The sequence below is a fragment of the Peromyscus leucopus genome, chromosome X, assembly GCF_004664715.2.
Source record: "Peromyscus leucopus breed LL Stock chromosome X, UCI_PerLeu_2.1, whole genome shotgun sequence".
Classification (NCBI taxonomy): Eukaryota; Metazoa; Chordata; class Mammalia; order Rodentia; family Cricetidae; genus Peromyscus; species Peromyscus leucopus.
The window spans coordinates 135,953,062-135,969,597 of record NC_051083.1 but is presented as its reverse complement, the minus strand read 5'-3'; the positions used below and the strand labels follow the sequence as shown (position 1 = coordinate 135,969,597).

General features: G+C 46.6%; 1 protein-coding gene across 2 annotated transcripts in view; it reads left to right on the top strand.

Annotated features, from left to right (window-relative positions):
* Positions 1-13,796, top strand: part of Bcap31 (B cell receptor associated protein 31) — a 32,359-nt gene extending 18,563 nt beyond the window's left edge. For both annotated transcript variants that reach the window (XM_028888493.2, XM_028888492.2), the window contains exons 5-8: positions 9,522-9,657; positions 10,547-10,667; positions 11,438-11,538; positions 13,377-13,796. In XM_028888493.2, the coding sequence (XP_028744326.1) occupies positions 9,522-9,657; positions 10,547-10,667; positions 11,438-11,538; positions 13,377-13,415 (397 nt within the window). In that variant the 3' untranslated portion in view covers positions 13,416-13,796. The remainder of the gene's footprint in view (positions 1-9,521; positions 9,658-10,546; positions 10,668-11,437; positions 11,539-13,376) is intronic.
* Positions 13,797-16,536: the final 2,740 nt, after the last annotated feature.

The window sequence follows — 16,536 nt, the reverse complement described above, 5'->3', positions numbered from 1 at the left end:
CTGGCCTGGAACTCACAGAGATCTGCCTGCCTCTGCCTCCTGAGTGCTGGGATTAAAGGCGTGTGCCACCACCGCCCGGCCCATTTTTTTAAAAGTACACATAATTAGAGAAATGTCAAACTCCCTTGTGATCTTATCTCCAGACATAGCTACAGGTAATACTAGGAATGTTTCTGAACTTTGAATTGTTTGTTTATTTATTTTTTTGAGCTAGGGTCTTGTTGTATCACACAGGCTAGCTTCAGACTGCCAGTAGTCTTACTACTTTCTTTTAGAAGTATGTTCTTGCCAGGTGGTGGTGGCACATGCCCATAATCCCAGCATTCAGGCAGGCAGTGGTAGCACACGCCCTTAGTCCAATCACATGGCAAGCAGAGTCTTTGTGTGTTCAAGGATACACTAGAGAACAACCAATTGTGTTGACACACACCTTTAATCCCAGTACCAACCATGGAGACCTGGAGGCCTGTACAGACAGACAGTGACAAGGAAGTAAGGTGCTGGGCTAACAGCCAATGAGAGGGCAGAACAGCAAGGCAATAAAAGCCTGGGTAGACAGGAAGTATCTTTCTCGGGAAGCTATGGCGGCCCGGTGAGCTGAGGTTAGTTGGTGGCTCTCACTATTTCCCTGATCTCTACAGCTTTCACCGTAGACACCTTTACATTGTTGGGTTATCTGTGCTTGTGTGGGCAGTAGAATGATATTAGAGATCAGTGGGCTTATGTTCCCATACCCATGCTTTTCTTCCAGCAGCTCTATAGCTTTAAATAAGCAGCCTTCCTCTCTTACCCCTAGTCTTCAATTGGTCAAATAAGGCATATCTAGGACACTGGCCAGCTGAAAGATGTCCCGTGTGGGGTTTTGGGGGGTATGTGTCTGAATCTAGTGTATTTTGTTCAGGTTCTGGCAGAAACCAGGAGAGACTGTAACAATGCTTTACATTAGATGGGCCTTTGTAAAAATAGAGGACACTCAGGAGAGGCTGCCATACCCAAGAGTCCATGCCTGATTCTAGACCTGGTCCAGATAACGCATCCTTGCAGTGATAAAACTTGTTAGTACTGGATGAGTGAGTCATATCCAGCTGCAGATCACATAGTAGAAAGCTCTTTTTCCTGGCTTTTGCTAGGCAGGTTTGGCACAGTTTGTGAGCTAAACTCCACTTCCCTGTTTGTGTTAGTCTTGTTGTAAGAGGTTAGTAGCTGTAATTTCTTATTACCTTTCATATATCTGAAGATCAATAAATAAAGTGGCAGTACATATTTATTAGAGGAATATAAGGCTTTTTTTTATAGTGCTAGAAATTGAACCCATATACTTTTGCATATTAAGTAAGTTCTTCTCAACTGCCTTTAACCTTCGTCTCACCCAAATGAGACTTTAAACGAGCAAAAATAGGAAAATAAGCTCTCTAAAATATCGTATGGCCATTTGGTGTATGTGCATGTATGCATGTATTTGTGGGGATGTGGAGGGCAGAGGAGGACATCAGGTGTCTGGCTCTGTCACTTTCCACAGTATTTTCCCTTGAGATATGTTGTTTGAATCTTAGATGGTCTTTTAATAAAAAACCCAGAGCCAGATATCAGGGTGAATGCTGAAAGATCAGAAAAGCAGAGCAAGCCACAGCCAACCTCACCTCACCAATTCCAGCCGATCCTATTTCCACAAATCCTCAGACTGAAAGCCTGAGTCCTCACCCCTGAGGGTCTCAGTTAAACTGTTTTAGTTCCTATTTCCCCACCCCGTATATTTCCGCCCTGTTGGCACTTCCTGGGATTAAAGGTGTGTGTGTGTGTGCTTCCCAGTACTGGGATTAAACGTGTGTGCCACCACTGCCTCACTCTGTTCCAGTGTGGCCTTGAACTCACAGAGATCCAGACGGATCTCTGCCTCCCCAGTGCTAGGATTAAAGGCATGTGCCACCACTATCTGGCCTCTATGTCTAATCTAGTGGCTGGCTCTGTTCTCTGACCACAGATAAGTTTATTAGGGTACACAGTATATCACCACAGAGATAGGTCTCTCACTAAGCCTGAAAAGAGACTGGCATTCAGTGTTAGTGGCAAGCAAGCCCCTGAAATCCTCCTGTCTCTGTTCCCCATAGTACTAGGATTGTAGGTACGTGTAGCCATGGCCTGCTTTTTTATTTGGGGGCTAGTGTCTGAATTCAAGTCCTCATGCTTAGACAACAAGCACTCTTGCCCACTGAGCTACCAACTCTAACCCTGTTTTTAGCTGCACTTCTTTTTTTCCTTTGAGATGGTCTAACTATAAAGCCCAGACTGGCCTCAAACTCACAAAGATTCACTTACCCCTCCTCTCAAGTGCTGGAATTAAAAGCATGCACCATCATGTCTAGCAATAGCTAGTCTTGACATATACCTTTCCAGATCCTTCTATAAATAATATCAATCTTATTACTCATTAAGCATTTTAAGACAAGGCACATAATACAGTTTTGCACTTTTGCAAGGAAGAAATTGACATTTAGAGTAGTTCAGAAGCCTCTCTGACTCCCAGAGCTTATCACTGGCTGTGCTGAAGTTTCAAATTTTGAATTCTTTGACCACAAACATAGAATTTTTTTCTTCTGGAGAATCCACCTCATTTTAAAAAACAGGGTCAAGTTTTACTTGCTTATTCGTATAATCCCAACAGAAGGGTGGCAAAGGCAGGAAGATAATAGCATGTTCAATGTCAGCCAAGACTGTAGAGTTAGAAGTTGCCCCCTACAATGCAGTGTACATTTCTACCTCTACATTTCAGGAAGATGTATACTTCTACAACATTTTATTTTCACATTAATAGTTATTTCTCAGAGGCACAGGGCATGACTTAGTGGTAGAGGGATTACCTGTTCTGCACAAATATTCCAGGTTTCATGAGCAAAACCACAAAAAAAATAAGTTTTTAATTTTTTTTTTCAAGACAGGGTTTCTCTGTCTAGCTCTAGCTGTGTTAAAACTCACTCTGTAGACCAAGCTGGCTTTGAACTCACAGAGATCCCTGCCTTTGCCTCCCAAGTGCTGGGATTAAAGGTGTACACTACCATCTCCCAGTTGCTAACTTGAATTTTTAAACTAGTTTATTGTAAAGGCTTTTCCATCTATCTTTCCAGCATTGTGTTATCTACTAATTTCCATTTGGTGGACACAGAGCCTTTAGCCTTATTTTTTAAAAGAATACATTCAGTGGCTGGGCGGTGGTGGCTCACGCCTTTAATCCCAGCACTCGGGAGGCAGAGGCAGGCGGATCTCTGTGAGTTTGAGGTCAGGTTGGTGTACAGAGCGAGAGCCAGGACAGGCACCAAAACTACATAGAGAAACCCTGTCTCGAAAAACCAAAATCAGTGGAAAATGTCTCTCAGTTGTCATTTTTCCTATGCCTTAGCTAATCTGACCTTGTTTGAGTCTCCTGGCCCTTTTTGGGATCTCTGTGTTGCCCTTGCTGTCTCTTTTTGCCTTCTGTGTTCTTGTTTCACCAGGAGGAGCTGAACAGGTCCTAGCTGATAGAGTAGGGTAGAAGGGTCAGGATAGACAAAGGGCAAGGTCTTTCAGTGGTGGACAGTTAAGTTATTAAAGTAGTACTTTGTCAGCATCATGGATTAGGATTTTTTTTGTAAGAATATATGGGATGGAGGAAAGCAGGAGAATCTAGACATGAAAAGTCATCATGAGAAATGCCGGTGTCTGAACCAAGGCAGTAATAGCAGGAGGGATGGTGTGAGAGGCACTGGCAGCTGGGATCTTCTACTCTGAGCGTATTGAACGTGAAAACCTAGATGCTGACTAGAAAGGGAGCTCTGAATGGGTGTGGTGGTACACCGCATGCTTTTAATCCCAGCACTGAGGAGGCAGGAGGCAGAGGCAGACGGATCTCTGTGAGTTCCAGGACAGCCTGATCTACAGAGTGAGTTCCAGGACAGCCTGATCTACAGAGTGAGTTCCAGGACAGCCAGAGTTCCACAGAGAAACCCTGTCTCAAAAACCACAACACTCCCTCCACCCCCCAAAAAAGAAAGAAATGGAACTCTGTGAACTGCTTCATAAGGACGCTTCTGAGGGAGCGGCTCATGGATAGGGGCAACAGAGCACACTGAGGGCATGCCTGGGAGGACAAGGCAAGCAAGCTGGACTGAGCACAGTCAGAACTGAGTGTTTTCCAGAAAGATGAAGAGGCTTGGGAGCTGCAAAGGAGAGGGAAGCTAGGAAGATGGAGTGCCAGTGGTGAGAGAGAGCCAGGTACACTTACCCACAGAGGATGGCATGGTTTCTGCTAGGCCAAAGTCAGAACAAATGGGGATTAGCTTGCTTCTGCCACCTATTTACATAATACTTGAGCCACTTTCCTACTTCTTGGGTTTCTTTTCCTGTAATATGTGCTATGCCTGAAAAGCACTACTTTAACCCTGTCTCTGAACCCAGGAACTGAGAGTATGCTGTCCTGTCTCACCCCATGTGTCTTGTGCAATTTTAATGAAAAACACACATAATCACATACTTACCAGTCACCATCTTAAGTATAAAAGCACTCAGTATTGTTAACAAACTTTCATATTCTGCTGTAGTAGCCTCTAGAACTCTTCTCTTCAAATCTGAAACTACACATGACACAGCCTGTGGGTCCCTTCTTTTTTTTTTTTTTCTTTTTCCCAGAGCTGAGGACTGAACCCAGGGCCTTGCGCTTGCTAGACAAGCACTCTACCACTGAGCTAAATCCCCACCCCATGGGTCCCTTCTCTAAGCCTCTCTTCCTCTGCCCTTAGGACCACTACCACAGCAGAGACACCATTATCCTTTGTATCCACGGGCAGGAGCCTTTCCTACAAAGTGTTCTACTGCTAGTCTTGCTCAATCTAGTTTGTCTACTGTGCCCTGGTCAAGGGATATTGGGCATAGAAACTTGACATAGATCCTTGATGCTGTGATCCTAGGAGTTTGTGCCTTACCCTCTGTCATAACTCAGCCATGTGGATCTCCTTGGAGAGCCTTGAGTGTTATGGCCCCCTTTTTTGAGCATGGCTGGCTTGACCCTCTATCTCTTCCTTATTTTCATGACTGCTGGTACTTGAGGTTGAGAGGCCTGCGGTAGTGGGAGCTCTACCTTGCTTCACCTGGAGTCTTGCCTGGGAATCTCCTGATTGGGGTTCCTTGTCAGGGTAGCCACCTTGTCCTTTCTTCTAATAGTTGAGGCGTATTCACAGAGTGTCCCAGGGCCATGCCACACTGTAGGACTTTGCAATATAAAGTCAGCAGGTGGCACTGCGACACCAAGGCCCTACTTGGTATGTGGCAGAAGTGTAGAAGAACTTGTGTATACAACTTATGTCTGCAGGGTGGCTTCTCAGCTGAGCCTGTTCTGGGCCACATTATGGGACCTTTCAATTGGGACTTGCTCCTCCTACTTCCTGTTCATGTTTTGCTCCTTCTGTCTGCTCACTGGGATAGATAGGTGAAAAGTGCCTGTAAGCCATGTCTCTCTACTTAATGTATTTGGCCTGTTTCTCTAGAGGTCAGAGAGAGATTCAGTTTCTTCTGCTTTCTCTTATTTACTCAGCCTTTTATAAAAGCATGATAGCCCTGCTTAGCCTCCAAGAATATTTTACCAGGAGCACCAAGTTGAGTTCAGGAATTTGCTGAGGACACATCTGTATTTTGTTAAGTTTTGTTCTTTGGGCTTCATGTCTGTGCTTGGATTCAGTTAATCTGAACTGTTATCAATGACTACTCTATACCTTTAGGAACTTACTTTGGTTCTTTGGTATTCACCTATGCTTTTTAAAGTGAATAGGTATGAATAGTTAATCTGAGTAAGTCTTTAGAAGATAAAACAGAGCATGATAGATAATACAACAGAAGTAGAGGCCATGAAGTAGTCATTTCTGATTTCTGTAGGCTGATGTGTTTTGGGATCAGAGTGCGGCAATTCTGAAGCTTGTCCCTCTTCACCATCTGCCACACTTAGTTCTAGGGGCCTGGAAAATGCCATAGAGAACAATGTAGACAGTGTCTGAGAGGTGACTAGCAAGTGGGATCTGGATGTGTAGCTCAGTGTGAGAAAGAGCAGTAAAATGTTCTAGAAGGCTGACTCCTAGGTTGGCAAATGCTGGAAAGGGCCTATTCTGTCTTACTAGGGCCCTAAGGTTTGGGGTGGAGGCCAGAACTTGGGTCTGTCCCTAGCTTGAGGTTGTGAATTGAGTTTCCCATGTGGCTTCTCAGCTGCCACTTCGGCTATAAGCCTAGCTTGCTCACTGACACAGAGTCTGAGCCAGCACCTTCCCTGCTGCTTTTATGTTCTCTGTTGTTAGATAGGGCGGTGAGTGCTATATTGGCTTGTCTCCCTCCTCCCTCAGTGCCAGGCTGCCAGGTAGACATAGGTTTAGCAAGAAAAAACGGGCAGGCTTAGACCTGAGTATCAGCCTCAAACACGCTCCTTCCCCTGTCCCAGTAGTGAAATTAGGTCACCTGGAAAGCTTCTTTTCATTGTACCTGGTCTGGGAGAGTAGAGATGGCATGTATAGGGCCAGCCTAGAGGTGTTTGTAGCCTGATAGGGCAACCAGATAACTGAATATCCCGAGAAAGTGGATACAAGTGGGAGCTGCTTTGGGAGCATCAGAGGGTGCCTCCCCAACAAGAAAGTCTTTCCCAAGGGTTGAACTGGATATGATGACTGATGTGCAAAACTAGGCATGTTTCAGGGATGGTGATGCCTTGGCATTACTCTCACATAGTGGCTCAACTAGAGGAGAAACCAGTCAAATTTGTCAGCTCTGAGGTGGATGGGAACTCTGTACAGATGCCAGTAGGAGGAAGCACCAGACACTAGCAGTGAGGTGACTAAAGGGTATCCTCTCCAGAGTTGAAATGGAAAGCACTGGATAGTGACTTGGGGTGAAGAGCAAAGAGGACAGAGTCCAAGACCGCTTACATGCTTGGCACTACATCAGGGACACACTTGGTAGCTCCATCTGATGGAGTAAGGGAAGACCTCTCTTGGCAGACTGTGTTGGGAGTGTTTGTGATAAAATCAGAAGCTGATGTTTAGTAGGTAGTTGAATTATGAGTCTGGTAGCAGATAAACCCTTTAGGTGATAAAGTTAGCTGGAAGAAAATCTAGAGTACAGAGTAGACACCTGAGGAAGAGAGTACTAGGTGGCAGACATCTTAAAAGTGATCTGTTAGTAGCAGCATATGTTACAGAGTGCATATCCTCTGAAAACTCAAGAGTGAAGGATGAGGCAGTTAGGGGGCAAGGCCAGGGCTTAAGTGGAAATGGCAAGAAAGTTGACGAGGAGTTGTAGGCAAGGGCATGAGATGCAATATACCAGGGAAAATGACCCACAGTCAGCCTTGGATGGATTAGAGGCATAGTTCCAACACAGGTGGTGTGAAAGAACTGTCGGTGTGTGTTGGTGCAATTAAATTGTTTGCCCTTGGAGGCCAACTAGAGTGCCCTGGAAGGGAGGTGGGAAATGTCCATGACAGTTGGCCAGAGGAAGGAAAATCAGGCCTAGGTTGACAGTTTGGTTCTCTTAATGGCTGAAAACCAAAGGCCAGAATTATGAGCAGACACTGTCTAAGGTCTTATGCTTGGGTTTTGTGGAAGCTGGATTCTGTGGGTATCCTGGACTATCCAGGAAACCCTGGTTCGCAATATCTGAGGAAGGCCTAGAACAGCACTGAGATAGCTGTTGCACTGTGACTGCTGTTCTTGACAGCATCACCTTTCTGGTTGTGGCAGTCATCTACCACTGGGGTGACAGCTATATATACTCCCTAGTAGCCATTTGCCTGGCCAGGTGGGAGTTAGCAACCCTTGGTTACTCACTGATTTTTGATAGGACCCAGCAGTGTCCATGGGCTCCATCTCTACCACCAAGTGACACACATTGCCCCCTCGTCCCCATTTCTAACTATGGGGAGGGCCCTCTTAAACTTTAAAGGGACCGGTTTGGGAGCCAGGAAGCTTCTGTGCTAGGAGTTGGGACTAGTCACACTTGCCTTTCTTTCTGGCTTCTCTGTGACTTTTGACCACTGTGAGTCAGGCCCATGACTTTTTGCTGGCTGCTGGGGTGCTTGGTAGCTTCTTCTACTTTCAGGGCTTCAGCCCAGTGGGGGGCAGGCTGGTGGGCAGCTTGGGGCTGAGGCAGGAAACCTGAGCTCTAGGCCACGAGGTTTGGGCCGCTAATTTTAGAGAGCACATGTCACTGGAAACTCTCCTCTCCTGCCAGGAATCAACAGCCTGGTTTTCGCTATGCCACCAGAGACCCCTGGGAGCTTCTCCCTAAAGCAAGACCTACGGAGCCCCTCTATTCCACATGTGCATTCCCAAAAAGGGTTCTGTTAGAACACTGCAGAGCCTAGGCTGAAGCTGAGAACAGAGTTTACCTGCTCTGTGCTTCTGGTTCTGTTGCCTGCCCAGGCTGTAGGTAGGGATGACAGAGTGCCAGTGCATTATGGACCAGGGAGGTCAGCCCTGGAGCAGGCCACTAAGGCTGCTGCTACTCTTTTGAGCAAGCACTTTTGTTGAAGTGCCCTGGAACAGGCATCAGGCATATTTTCTTCTTTCTCATCCTTTTTCCCCAGGCCTCTGCATGCACTTTGCCTGACTACAAGTGCTGTGGTTAGATTTTCTGAGACATGTGTGAAAGTATTCCCCTTTCTTGGCTGCCTGAGCAGTGCCTTTCTCAAGGCTGTAGCAATTCCTTCTATTTTCTGTCTAGTCTTACTGTTCAGGGACCAGTGCTTATCCCCACCTGCTACCTGTTTACTTTTCCAGTTGCTTGAGACAGGCAACAGACACCTGTGTCCTGATTCTTTTTTTCTCTGTCCCAAGTAGTGAAAGACAACCTCGGTTTGAATGCTGTCATATAACAGATACATTTTGTCAGCTGGTTGTAAGATGTGTTTGGGAAGGGGATTGGAGGAGAAGTTTTTTCTACTCATGTTGGGGCCTAGAAGCTGAGAGAATATGTTTCTTAATGCAGGTTTTGGAGTCAGGTAGATAGGAGTTGTGAATTTCTGGCTCTTTATCTTAGACACATTGCTTCATCCTGCTGAACCTCGGTTTTCTGTCAAATGAGGGTAGCAGTACTAACTACCTCATAAAGTAGCTATGAGGAATTTACTTGGCAAGTTGAAAGCACCCAGATTTGTTTTTCTGACATTGTTCTCTTAGGGAGGCAAGCCTGGCCTTGCAGGGAGGAAAACAGTTTTTGCTGAGGCTTGTCTAGCACATCTAGGCTCTTACCTGGAAAATATTGGTGTTTCAAGACCTTTTGCTATATAGCTAGGCCGTGCCTGGGTGTGCTTCTGTTTCCAATCCCTCCCTGAGATACTTCCCAGAGCCCAGTGTAGCTGTTTGGGGGAGGTGGCAGAGGACGGTTCCTGGGCCCCACTTTGTGTTGCCAGGTCTGGGCTGGAGGCAGGCTGAGCAGGTAGCAGCCAGGAAGAGTTCCTGCCAGGCCCTTTGCTGTTGTGCTTCTCACTTCTCCCTTCTTTTTGTAAACAATTACAGCCTGCTTAGACGCCTGGTAACTCTCATCTCCCAGCAGGCCACACTGCTGGCCTCCAATGAAGCCTTTAAAAAGCAGGCAGAAAGTGCCAGCGAGGCAGCCAAGAAATACATGGAGGAGAATGACCAGCTAAAGAAGGTGAGTTAAGTCGGCCTTCATAACCTCAGTGGGATGTCCAGAACCACAGTGCTAGAGCCACATTTCTGAGGGTCCACAGTGGTCACTATTAGGTCTGTGTGAGAGTGCTGTTGCCTGACAAAGGAAGGTTTTAGTGGGGATGATGTGCCTGTTGGAAGGATCTGGGGTAAGTCTCTTGCCTTCTGTTATCTCGTAGGGACACAGTAGTGGAAGAGGGTATTGCCATTATTGTATCCATATGCTGGTTCCAGTTGTAGTCTTTTCTGATGAGAAATCTGGGAGCAGGGACCTATGCTGGGACTCTCAGCCTCTTATTCTTCAAAAGTTAGCTGTCAGCTGCAGCCCTTCAGGAACATGGGGCTGATAGACCCCTTGGTACTAGGAAAGAAGCAGAGACCAGTTTGTTGGCCTGTCAGAAGAGGTGAAGTGTAAGCCAGCTAGGAAGGAGAGTGATGGTCTGGTGATTGGTGGGGTGCAGCTGGATAGGAACAAATTTTGGGGTCATTGCCTGCAGTGAACTGCAAGAGCCAGGGAAGAGAAGGAATAGGAGTTAGGTTATCTGGGCAGAGAGTTCCAGGTGACAGCAAGTTGAGTCTCTGGTTAGATGAGTAAACTCCATAGAGTCATTGAGCTTTACTGGTGGGAAGGTAGGTCTAGGGGCCAGGGTGGGCAAAGTGTGTGGCCTGTGAGCTTGTAGCAGATGCCCCTGCTGGCCATTCTCCTTTCTTCAGCAGCTAGCCATATCCTGGTCTGTGCCTGGGATCTTGTAGTGGCCAGTTCTGTCTTGACATTTGCAAAAGGGCGAGTAATTGCTTTAGGTAGCTTGAGAAATCACAGTTCCACGGAGTGCACTGGTCTGGAGATGATGCTTTACCTTCACTTTCCCTAGGGAGCTACTGAGGACGGAGGCAAGTTGGATGTTGGGAGTGCTGAGGTGAAGTTAGAGGAGAACAAGAGCCTGAAGAATGACCTGAAGAAGCTAAAGGATGAGCTGGCCAACACCAAGAAAAGTGAGGATTGCCCCCCTCTTATATCCAGAGGCTCTACTGCGTACTGCTGTCCCCTTGTATCGAGTATTAATAGCACACTTTGTGTGCAAACTCAAAGTTGGGTAGAAACAAACATAGCGTTCTGCACCTTCATACCCAAATGTGACTGAGTTGGTTCATTGCTAGAACATTTCATTGGTTGGAGTAGGCTTTGGAGAAGCCCTAGCAGTTGCTGTGCATGCTTTAGTAGTGCCTACTGGGACTTTCTTGTCAAGACAGGCATGCCGGGGGAGCCTCAAGATGCTTGGGAGCTGAAAACAAAAATGTCAGGAAGAAGAATTTGTGTGATCTGTTCTCCCTTTCTCCCTTCTCGTTTCTATCTCTTAGATTAACTCCAGACTCATTCAGTACTGTAGGTATTGGTCACTAATACTCTGTAAGGTATCACTGTCACTAGGAGTCTTAATGCTGGGATTTTGCTCATTGCTTCTCATTGCCAGCCATTCAAAAGCTCACCCCTTCTGAGGACCACTAATGTCCCTCCATTGAAGGTACTAATAGGGGCAGTGCTCTGACTTTTTGTGCCGTCTATATGTTGGGTCATCCCTTCCTTTCACCTCTCTAGTGGCAGAGACACTAGTGGCGGAGACATTGTCAAACACTGGAACCTGTCTGTACAACCTCTTTTGAGACAGATTCAGAGCAGTTTCCCATGTTTTAAGTAGGTAGGTTTTTTCTTATATAATCCCAGTCTTCTAATTTCTTCCTGTCTTCATTTGTATTGTTGACAGAACTAGAGAAAGCTGAAAATGAGGCTCTGGCCATGCAGAAACAGTCCGAGGGCCTTACCAAGGAATATGACCGCCTGCTGGAAGAGCATGCCAAGCTGCAGGTCAGTATTTCCCTACCTATAGGTGCAGGTTAGACTTAGGGTGGTCGGGGTCCTGCAGCACAGTTCCTAGGGGTGCTGGCGAGCCTGTTGCCTCCTTTATTGCTAAGTGTGGACTTGGAGCAGACTCAGCTGCTAGAACCCTTCATGCAGGAGGTATGGTGTAGTACTAGATGCTGGGCTAAAACCTGCTAAGGGCAGCCCAAGTCAATAGGTTGGCTCTCTCTGCTTTGAGCCCTTAGTACCTTAAATCCACTGTCAAGCTCCTAAAGAGGGGGTACTTAACATACATGGGAAAGCTGGGTGCAATGGCCACACCCAAAATGCTAGTATTTTAGGAAGCTGAGGCTGGAGAATTGAGAAAATTCCAGGTCATCCTAGACTATATACTGAGACCCTGCCTCAAAAAGCAAAACCCCTCAATAAGTAGGGTTCTTCTTCTGTCTACTTTTCCTGTGGGATGGGAGGAGGGTATTGTTTGGCAAAGTCTGAAAGGATACTTAACCTTGTTGTTCAAATCTTAGATGGTCTTTTAATTAAAAAAACCCAGAGCCAGATATCAGGGTGAAAGCTGAAAGATCAGAGAAGCAGAACAGTCACTAGTTCTTACCTCTATGAAATCCTCAGTCTAAAGAGAGTGAGTTCCTGTTTCCTCACACCTTATATACCTTTCTCTGCCTAGACATCACTTCCTGGGATTAAAGGCATGTGTGCTTCCCAGCACTGGTATTAAAGGTGTGTGCCACCACTGCCTGGCTCTGATTCCAGTGTGGCCTTGAACTCACAGAGATCCAGATTGATAGGATAAAGGGTGTGTGTCACCACTGCCTGACCTCTATGTCTAATCTAGTAGCTGCCTCTGTCCTCTGATCCTCAGGCAAGTTTATTAGGGTACACAGTATATCACCACATCACCTGGTAGGTGCTAGTTGTTGATCTGAGTTTTCAGGCTAGCCTCACAACTCTAGGTATAGCTGGAAGCTCAGGAAGGTGAGTGGAAGGAGCCAAGTTTAATATCCCTAGATTTGTTTGGTTTACATCAGGTAGTGGGTCAGAGGAAGGGTCCAGCCCCACAGGGATTGCCTGGGCCCTCAGAATGATTGTACCAGGCTGTCTGAACAGGACTTGGGGGTTGGGGTCCATATGTCCATGTTGACACGTGTATGGACACCAGAGGATAACCTTGATATCATTCCTCAAGAGCTATCCATCTTATTTTTATGGGACAGGATCTCTTACTGGCCTGGAACTTATGAAGTAGACTAAGCTGACTAGCTATAGAGATCTGCCTGATCTGTCTCTCCAGCTCTGGAATAATAAGTATGCTCTACTATACCTGTCTTTTTATGTGTTCTGGGGATTGAACCCAGGTCTTCCTGCTTTTATGGCAGATATTATCTCTGGACCCCTAAGGATTTGGGTTTTAAGAACACCAATGGAAAGTACACAATGGTGGAAAGACCCTAAATTGAGACTTAAAGGCTGGTGGTCTGCTGTGTGCTCTAGAGGAGGTCTTGGTTCTGTTCTCACTGCACTGTAGTAAAAGAGAACTATAGTTATCGCCTCCAGCTGCCACTGAACCCCAGTGGGGCCCAGCTCACTGAGGTCCTGCCAGTCCTCTCCTGGCATTAGGTCCAGGGTCTTCCCTAGTGAATGGATAGGCTGACATACTCACCCTGGCAAGCTTTTGGGTACTGTTGAGGGTAGGGTACCTTCCTTGTCTGGGTACTTGTTATTAACAGGAGAGAGGAACCAAGTGCTTGGGGCCATAATACTAAAGGCCCAAGGGGTGGGGGTGGGCCCTGCTAACTTACTACTTTGAGGTTTCTTTCCTTTTCCAGGCCTCAGTACGTGGTCCCTCTGACAAGAAGGAGGAGTAAAGGCTTGTTTCTTTCCCTGCCTGCAGCTGGCTTCCACCTGACCCATGCTCACTGATTCCTGGGAGCTTAGCCTTCCCCCTGGTACTTGGGTTTGTTCCCTTCTACTTCCCCAGTTTTCTTCCACAGCTTATAGATCATTATTTTGACCCCTTTACACATACTGCTATCATACCAAAAGGGACCTGATTGTTGCTCATTTAGAGTAATTTTGCCATGGTCCTGCCTGGCTAGGGCACTTTTCACTCCTAGAAGTGTAGAAGGGCACTTGTGACCTGGCCTGCAGTTGAGCCCCATTTATTTTGCAGTGTGTCCTAAAGGAGGCTGAGAAGCAAGTCACTTGTATTATCCTGGGGGCAATAAAGGTTGTTATGTTACAAGGTGTTTGTGTCTGAGGCTTTGGGGATGGTTCTGCTTCTCCCCTTTCAAAGCTGAAGAGTGTCCAGGAAGGTTGCAGAGGCTCAGTGTGGTACTCTTCCTTTCCTTGAACTTGTTCTTAGCCCTTGAAGAGCAGGCTCACACTTGCCCTCAAAGCTCCTGTTTTCTCTGCCCCTGCCCTTCCCCCTCTTTCTCCCCTTTAGCCAGGACAACTCTACTTTATGGCTCTTGGGGAGTGTCTGTCTTGTCAGTCTCCCTGGGAGTTGGCAAATGTCTGGGAAGCCCGCTAAACCAACAAGACTTCCTGGTGCCTTCTCTGGGTTCCTATTCATCACATTCAGGACAGATAGAATGTGGCAGAGTGCCACCAGTCACTCCCTGCCCAACCCCCTCCTGATGGTTTACAGCATGACCTCTGACTAATGCTGACTGGGAGAGGAGACTGTCCTTGGCAGTGACCTAGAGCTAGCTAGAGCAGAACAAGGCAGTGGAGAGGGGCTGCAAGGCAACCAAGAAGGGACTGCACAGTGCTTGGATCTCTTTTGGGTCCACAAGCTATGAAGACTTGATGGGGTGGGATCCTGCCTCTCTGCACTGACTTGCTTTGCTGAGAGGTCCATGCCCTCACTGCCTACTTGATTAGTGCAATATCAGCCTGCAGCTAAGCTTCCATCCAGCAGGGTGCAAGAAAGGGCCTGTCCCTGATCAGGTGCTTGACACCCCGTTCCCCCTTTACATCAGCCTTACTGTTTTAGGGTGTGTGCTATGCCTAATGTCTGTGAAGACTGGGTGGAAGGGATTGTGGGAGCAGGTTAGAGGTGTCTCTTGGAATTGGAGTTAGTCCTGAAGATGTTGATATTGGCTAGATGGTTGACAGATAACTATGTTCCTACTCCTGTCTGACCTGTCTGGGATTAGGTGAAGCAGCTGCCTTCTTAAGCATCCTGTTACTCTTCCCCACCCTCAAAGCATGGCTGCCCTGTGAGGAGTCCACCCCTTTCCCAGAAGTCTAGAGGTGGTGCCCATGAGGGCAGGGACATTCAGGTAACACCCTCTGATTGCTATGCCAAGGCATAGGACTAGTCTGCTTTTCCAGGAAGTGTTCTGGACTACTTTGGGCCTCCCCGAGCTTGCTTGTCTGTGCTTTGGAAGGCTAAAGTCCAGATCACCTCTCCTGCTTTTCCACTCTGACCCTGGCCACTACCTTCTATGGCCCAGCTTCTGAGGCATCCTGTCTGATGGTTCACCACTCCATTTTCTCACTCTAGTTGGACTTTTTGGTCTCAGTTTCGTAAGCCCTTTATAGAAGCAGATTTCCTGAGTAAATAGGCCCCATCTATTATAGCATCCAGTGAAGCATACAGTGAACAATGTGAAGTTGCCTTTCTGTGATGTCACTATTTTCTGTATCTGGTGTTAAGACAGTTTGCTGAGAACGCCTTTAGCATGAAGGGGAGTTGAATGTAGACCAGAGTTCTAATCCAGAATAGATACCTGGTGGAGAGAGCCTGAAGCTGTGAGCTCCTCATGGGTGGAGTTAGTTGAGAGAAAGAATGGTATGAGGACTTGGGGAGAATTCTAGTGGACTTTAGGAAGATCTTTTGCAGCTGAAGATAACAGGCTGAGACTTAGGGATGAGAGTAAGCAGGAGATTGGGAATAGCACTCTGGGCAAGAGCAAGGGGTCTATAAAGGAATAAAGACAGAAACTGAAGAAGAGTACTGAGAAGAGGGCAGGGAAGCTATAGCCTGCCCCAGGGGATGACTGCTTCCTGCTCTGCATGGAACAGAACCACTTTGCACAGAACAGAACTAGGGCTGTCTGGTTACCATCCCTCCAGTGGTGCCACATACTCATCAGAGGCTGACCTCTGTGTGCACTATGTCCCCCCCCTTCCAAGACCTGTCTTCTATCACTTTTTTATAGTAAAACATAAATTTATATACTTGTAACACATAAAACATCTTCACCATTTTCAAGTGCATAGTTTGATGGCATTAAGCACTTGCACATGTAAAACTTGACATCACCCATCTGCACAATGAAGTGCTCATCTCCCCATATTGCAGCTGTCCCCATTAAACCATGTTCCCATAATCCCAGCCTCTGGTACTCATCATTCTACTCCATCTCTATGGATTTGACTGCTCTAGGAATTTCCTGTGAGTAGAATCATACAATGTTCTTTTGGAAGTGGCTCATTTCACTGATCATGTCCTTCAGGATCATCCATGCAGCATATATCTGTTTCCTTTTTCAGGCTAAATAATACTGTATTCTGTGGACAAGCAATACTTTGATTCATTCATGTACATTTGGGTGCCTCCCTCCATTGGGCAATGAGCCTAGGGTCTTGCACATGCTACGCAGATGTTGTGCTTCTGAGCTGTATCTCCTGCTCTTTATGTTTTGAGACAATCTTGATTGGTTGCCCAGGATGACTTTAAACTTACCCTGTAGGCCAGGAAGACTTTGAATTTATGATTCCCCTGTCTTAGTCCCCTAAATAGCTAGGATTGCCAGGCTCAGCTTACTCCATCACCACCCTACCCTACCCCATCCCTTTTGGGAACCTACTAAGTTGGCCTTGAACTCACTGTGCAGCAAAAGCAACCTTGAACTTTTGGTCCTCCTGCTTCAGCCTCCTGAGGTAGCTGGATTGACTACTTGGCCCAGTTGACTTTTTATTCCAATTTTTCTTTTCTTTTCTTTTTGGTTTTTTGAGATAGGGTTTCTCTGTGTAGCT